The sequence below is a fragment of the Temnothorax americanus genome, unplaced genomic scaffold (genome assembly GCF_048541705.1).
Source record: "Temnothorax americanus isolate GAGA-0224 unplaced genomic scaffold, ASM4854170v1 Scaffold220, whole genome shotgun sequence".
NCBI lineage: Eukaryota > Metazoa > Arthropoda > Insecta > Hymenoptera > Formicidae > Temnothorax > Temnothorax americanus.
This window is the reverse complement of record NW_027509361.1, coordinates 33300-39962: the sequence shown is the minus strand read 5'-3', so window position 1 is coordinate 39962 and position 6663 is coordinate 33300. Positions and strand designations below refer to the sequence as shown.

Below are 6663 nucleotides of genomic sequence, written 5' to 3'. Positions count from 1 at the left end.
TTCCGCACCTCCTTCGAACCCAGACCCGCCGCGAGCTAGATCCGCGCTTCGAAGTCAGGTTGTTTTAGTATAATTTATTTTTTTTTTTTTTTTTTAATTGTTATCAAAGTTATCAATCTCGCATTTGCGGCACAAGTCAGCACAAATGCAGCACAATACGGCACAATAAAAAAAAACTGAAAATTCGAAAAGTGCGGGGCTATCAAAAATTTTGTATTAAAAATTTTATTTGGCAATAAGAGCCGAATTTGATGTACAGTCGAAAACAATTTTTATTATACAAAGTATTGTCATATATTAGTCGCGAAAGTTTCGACCCTTTTTGGAGTCATCCTCAGCGCATCTACATTTAAAATATACTTCGCGTTTAACACGGGTTTAACAACGTTTGCTAAAGACTTGCGATAACAACGAGACCCTCCTTATTCGGCATTCATGTCCGACGTTAACGTTTCCGGCGGTTTACCGCGTTTTCCAGCGCCGCGAAAGTCCGCGTTTCGGGCACCGCGGGGGAGGGGTCGGCCGCGTCGGTCCGCGTCACACGGCGCGCTCCCGCTCGCGTCAGCTCTCTCCCGTTCGCGCGCGTCTTCTCGTTCGCGCGTTCTCTCTCCCGCTCGCATCATCTATCTCCATTCACCTCTTCTTACCTGTCCTCTCTCACTTGCATCATCATATCTCACTTGCCGTCTCCACCATTCGCCTATCTATTCGCGTATTATTTGTCTCCCGCTCGCGGTCATTCCTCTTCGTAGCTCGTATTCATGTCCTCTCTCAACAGTATCTTAATTCTCGAATAATTCTCATTAATTTATTTAAATAAACCTGAGGACAATATCGCAGCGTAATTCTAATGACATGGAATAGGAGAAACGGTAAACGAAAAGGAAAAATAATTTAAATTTTTTACCATATTATATACATTTATTTGTCATGTAGCGCATTATACACAATAATATCTAAAGCGTAGGCCAACAGTTCGCAATCAATAATCGAATTTTCATCATAAAATTCACGCAAGATATGTGCCGCATTACATCTGTCGATGATACATTTCCGCCGTAAAGTTGTTACAAACTGTTTGAATTTTTACTTACGCCGTGAACATTTTGACATAGTTGAAAATACACGTTCTCGACGCAATGTTCTAGTTCGAACAGAAAGAGTACTGTTGACGGTTTCATGTACAAGCTGGTGCCGCATGACGTCAATTTTACAATATCTGCGTCACGTATTTTAACAAGCTCCAGATCGCGAAACGTTAGCGATGATGGTGCCGATGACTGCACAAGTCGCTGTATATCTGCATGTTTTTCGATGAATGTCACCCACGTTGCATGTGGCAGAATTATCCGATTGCCTCGGTTATCGCCAATAAGTATATCCACAGAGGACAAAGGTCCCACGCTGATTCCGACATCCAAAAATTTATACGCTGTTGACGTCAAGGCAAATCTTCTTCCCAAAATACGCGGCGTGTAGCGGGGTTTATCAAATCTGAAAAAATACAATTATATGTTCATAAAAGTTTTTTTGCACAAGTATATATGAAAATTAGCGGTACTTACTCATTGTGCTGTTTCTCACACGTTTCGTCTTGAATCGGAACGTAGTAGTTCGCACCGTGAGTGTTCATCGTATCTGGAGGCTGTTTATTGCAAACTTACTCGAACCGTATCGAACTCTCGACTGCGCTCTAGAATCCTCGTAGACCATTTATACATACCCAAAACTGCAAATTTTGCAAAAATAGCGAAAATGTACGGCTGCTGCATGGTGACCACCACCACAATCCACATATACGTTAAATGTGATATCTTTGTCAAGAACATTCGTGATGAGATCACCTCATCGGGCATCAAATATGATTTTTTTCAAGAGCATACGTGTCTCACGATGATTTCATCGAACACATGCAAAACTGCAAATATTGCAATTTCGGATAAGCCAATGGAGCGTTATTGTTTTTAAAAACATGTCGCGACGTGTCTCGCGATGATTTCATCGAACACGTGCAAAACTGCAAAATTTGCAATTTTGCATAATTCAATGGAGCGTTATTGTTTTGAAGAACATGTCGCGACATGTCTCGCAATGATTTCATCGAACACGTGCAAAACTGCAAATTTTGCAAATAGCGTCGATGTACGGCTGCTGAGATGAAATTAGATACGATAAGCAAACGATGCATCATTAGTAAAATATAAAATGACAGATCTAGAGAATACGCTCAATAGTCGAGAACTGGAAGTCGCGAGTGCAACAAATGGCGTTAGCAAGAGAATCGTGCAATAACATGGAGCAAGAGTTGTTGGAGCAATCCACCCTGTTAAATTCGAGGGAAGACTTCGCCGCGTGGGAGCAACGATGTGACGAGTTTATCGAATCATTGGAAGAACAAAGCCGAATTAAGCGGCCACGAGTATCAATCGATCAGTCATCGATCGGTCTCAAACAGTCATTGGTCGCATGTATCGCAAGACTCGAAGGTTTGAAAGACTGGGTACGTCAACGTTTCGTACATGTGGGTGCGGGATACAGTGCGAGTGAGACAGGACTCAGATGGCGTGAGATAGATCCAGCTTTTGAAAGCCGTATATTGACTGGTGCGGTGATAAATTCCAAACACATCGACCCTCGTCAATTTCTTATAAATGCGAGAAAAATTGTACTCAGTCATGTGCGGAACGTCGTGCAGCGATATGACAATGTAAAAATTAACACAGTGTTTAATGCTGAATTTGTTGCGGGTGACAAACGCGCGAATAAAAGTATATTGCAACGAGAAACTATGAACTCTTTCGCGAGTCCGATCTGCATGAATGGTACAAGAGACACGTCATCGAGCCTATTTTAGCAAAGCTGGAGGAATTCCAGGAACGTGATAGCGGATGGACGTTGTCGCGTATACTCAATTTAATGGTAAACGTGAACAAATATATTCCATTGCACGCGGGTGTTTTGTGGAAATACCGCAAGAAATTAAAATAAAGAATGCGGTAATAAACGTGCAATCAAGAGACAATGCATGTTTCGCATGGTCAGTGATGGCTGCTCTGTATCCAGCCAAGAGACATACAGAACGGGAATCGTCGTACCCTCATTACACGTCGGTGCTAAATCTTGCGGACATTGAGTTTCCAATGACGTTGAATCAAATTAAACGGTTTGAAAATCACAACAACATCTCCATCAACGTGTACAACATCGAGAAAAAAAACAAAAAACTTGCTATCTTGCCAATACGGGTTACTGATCGTAAGATGGACAGACATGTAAATCTCTTGTACGTGCATGACGACAACGTGGGACATTTTGCGTGGATCAAGAACCTATCCCGCCTCGTGAGCTCGCAAATCAACAAGCACAATGGTCGGAAATACTTTTGCGATTGGTAAGTACCTATAGTTCTTTTAATAATATATAGAACATTTTGTGTATAAAAATTTATAATATTTGCGTTTATTTTTGCAGATGTTTGCACTACTTCAGCTCCAACGAAAAATTGGCTGCCCACACCGTCGACTGTCAGGAGATGAATGACTGCGCGATCAAGTTACCGAGCGATAACGACAAGTGGTTGGCCTTTAAAAATCACAACAGGAAGGAACGAGTTCCGTTTGTCGTATACGCCGACCTGGAATGTACCCTGGAGAAGATGGAAGCGGATCCGGAAACGTCCAGGTACACATATCAACATCATCGCGTGTTTAGCATAGGGTACTACGTGCGTTGCTCGTACGACGAGTCGTTATCTATGTATCGGTTTCGTCGCGATAAGGATTGCGTCGCGTGGTTCGCCGAGGAGCTAAGACGTTTAGCTCACGACGTAAAGACTATTTTGTCCACTAATGTACCCATGGTGGATTTTACGCAAGACGAGTGGGAAAAATTTAACAGCGCGACGCACTGTCACGTGTGCGAAAAACCGTTCGAGCCAGACGACGTGCGAGTACGCGATCATTGTCACCTGACCGGTCGATACAGAGGTCCCGCGCATTCGAATTGCAACTTAAATTACAAAGATTCACATTGCATACCCGTAGTTTTTCACAATTTATCGGGCTACGACGCGCATTTTATTATCACAGAAATAGCTACAGCATACGAAGGACGTGTAAACTTACTCCCGATCACAAAAGAAAAATATATTTCGTTTACAAAAAACGTTCAAAGCACCGAAGATAAAGATAAGAAAACGTGCGTCAAATTGCGATTTATTGATTCGTATAAGTTTCTCACCTCTAGTCTCGACAAATTGGCATCTTATCTCAGCAAGGATAAACTGCAAATATTGCAACGCGAATTTTGTGAATTATCCGCAGAAAATTTTGATTTGCTGACACGAAAAGGCATATTTCCATATGAATACATTGACTGCGTCGAAAAATTGGAGGACTCGTGTTTACCACCGCGCGACTCATTTTACAGTTCATTGACAGGTGACACCGTATCCGAGAGCGATTACGCGCACGCCGTCGACGTCTGGCAGCGGTTCTCCATTCGAACGCTCGGTGATTACAGCGATTTATATCTCAAGACCGATGTCTTGCTGTTGGCCGACATCTTTGAAAATTTTCGCGATAGTTGCGTCGCGAGTTATGGACTCGATCCGGCGTATTATTATACTTTACCGGGTTTTACGTGGGATGTTATGTTGAAGCACACGCGTATAAATTTCGAATTGCTCACCGACATTGACATGGTCATATTTATCGAACGCGGTATACGCGGCGGTTTGAGTCAATGTTCAAACAGATACGCACTGGCCAACAACAAGTACATGCAATCGTACGATCCATCGAAACCGTCGTCGTACCTCATGTATTTTGATGTAAATAACTTATACGGCTGGGCAATGTGTCAACCATTGCCATACGCAGATTTTAAATGGGTCGACAACGTAACCGATTTTAATGTTATGGATGTCGCGTTGGATTCCTCGATAGGCTACATACTCGAAGTCGACTTGGAGTATCCGCAACATCTTCACGACGCGCACACTGACCTACCGTTCTGTCCGACGCGCGATAAACCACCCGGCAAGCGGCAGGACAAGCTCCTCGCAACATTATACGATAAGAAACGTTATGTAATACATTATCGCAACCTGCAGCAGTGTACTCGTCACGGTCTCCGTATATCAAAAATTCACCGTATACTGAAATTCGCGCAATCTCCATGGCTTCGCGATTATATAGAACTTAATACGAAATTTAGGACATTGGCCAAGAATGATTTCGAAAAAAATTTATACAAATTGATGAACAATGCAGTGTTTGGCAAAACCATGGAGAATGTGCGCAATCACGTTGACGTGCGCCTCGTGACTCAATGGGAGGGTAGATACGGCGCGGAGGCAATGATTGCAAAACCAAATTTTCATAGCCGAAGCGTCTTTTCGGAGAATTTAGTAGCAATAGAAATGCGAAAACTCGAGGTGAAGTTCGACAAACCAATCTACGTGGGTATGTGCATCCTCGATATATCCAAGACATGTTTGTACGAATTTCATCACGAGTACATGTTACCATTGTATCGCGACAAGTGTAAAGTCACGTACACCGATACTGACAGTCTTATTTATCACATCGAGTGCGACGATGTGTATGATATCATGAAGCGTCGCATTCATTATAGATTTGACACTAGCGATTATGCGATTGATAATACGTACGGTATCCCACTCGTCAATAAAAAAGTTCCGGGCTTAATGAAAGACGAAAATAACGGTGCGATAATGACCGAATTCATCGGGCTTAGAGCAAAGATGTACGCCTTGCGAGTGGACGGTAAGAAAGATACGAAAAAGGTTAAAGGTGTTAAGAGTAACGTCGTAGCCAGGTCCATAACGTTCGACGATTACACGCGGTGTCTGCGCGACGAAATTGAAATGACGCGACAGCAAACCTGCATAAGATCCAAAAAACACGAGGTATACACCGTGTCTGAAACGAAAATAGCTCTAAGTCCGTACGACGATAAGCGATACATTATACCCGGTTCTACCGAAACGCTGCCATGGGAACATTAAAAAACTTATAATAAAAATTTAAAAAAATTTAAAAACAAAAATTTATAAAAAATTTAAAAACAAAAACTTATAATAAAAAATTTAAAAACAAAAACTTAGAAAAAATAAATTTAATTAAAAAAATTAAAAACAAAACAATTTAAATAAAAATTAGAAACAAAAAATTAAACAATAAAAAAATTGTTTAAAAAAAAAAACTCCCGACTGCTGCCTAACTAGGTTAAATTAAATGCAGAAAATAAAAATTAAAAAAATTTAATAACTGCAATTTAAAAAAAGTAAAAACAAAATTTAAAATTGTTAAAAACAAGAACTTATATAAAAAAATTTAAAAACAATAACTTATACAAAAATTTAACCAAAAACAGGTTTATTTGGTAATAAAAATGTATAATACACATATAATAATAAGTATAAAATACAAAATTAAAAACTTCTAAAAATTTAAAATAATATTAATTATAAAATATTTATATATTATATATTTATATAATAATTAACATATATTATTAATACAATTGACACACTACTAGGAAATATTATCTAATAACAAATATGATTGAAAATATATACAAATACTTGATTACTTACTACAATTTATTCTTCTTATTATTATATTAAGCATTACAGAT

At 39.9% G+C, this 6663-nt stretch overlaps 2 protein-coding genes and 1 pseudogene across 3 annotated transcripts; 2 read left to right on the top strand and 1 right to left on the bottom strand.

Annotated features, from left to right (window-relative positions):
• Window positions 1-920: 920 nt before the first annotated feature.
• LOC143898190 (uncharacterized) lies at window positions 921-4949 on the bottom strand (annotated as a pseudogene). Its single transcript, XR_013257137.1, has 3 exons — window positions 4817-4949; window positions 1566-1729; window positions 921-1494 (listed from the first exon to the last, which is right to left on the bottom strand). The product of XR_013257137.1 is annotated as an uncharacterized LOC143898190 (transcript).
• On the top strand, window positions 1736-4666 carry LOC143898194 (uncharacterized; the record flags this gene model as incomplete). The annotated part of the gene is made up of 1 exon (XM_077407490.1): window positions 1736-4666. A coding segment is annotated over exon 1 (1134 nt), but the record flags the coding sequence as incomplete, so codon positions are not given.
• LOC143898189 (uncharacterized) lies at window positions 4670-6376 on the top strand. Its single transcript, XM_077407485.1, has one exon. It carries the CDS (start codon window positions 4700-4702, stop codon window positions 6029-6031), a length of 1332 nt encoding a protein of 443 aa, XP_077263611.1. The 5' UTR covers window positions 4670-4699; the 3' UTR covers window positions 6032-6376.
• Window positions 6377-6663: the final 287 nt, after the last annotated feature.

What these genes read in the sequence shown, in the direction of transcription:
- LOC143898189 (XM_077407485.1), top strand. Translation starts at nt 4,700, where the DNA reads ATGGTCATATTTATCGAACGCGGTATACGCGGCGGTTTGAGTCAATGT.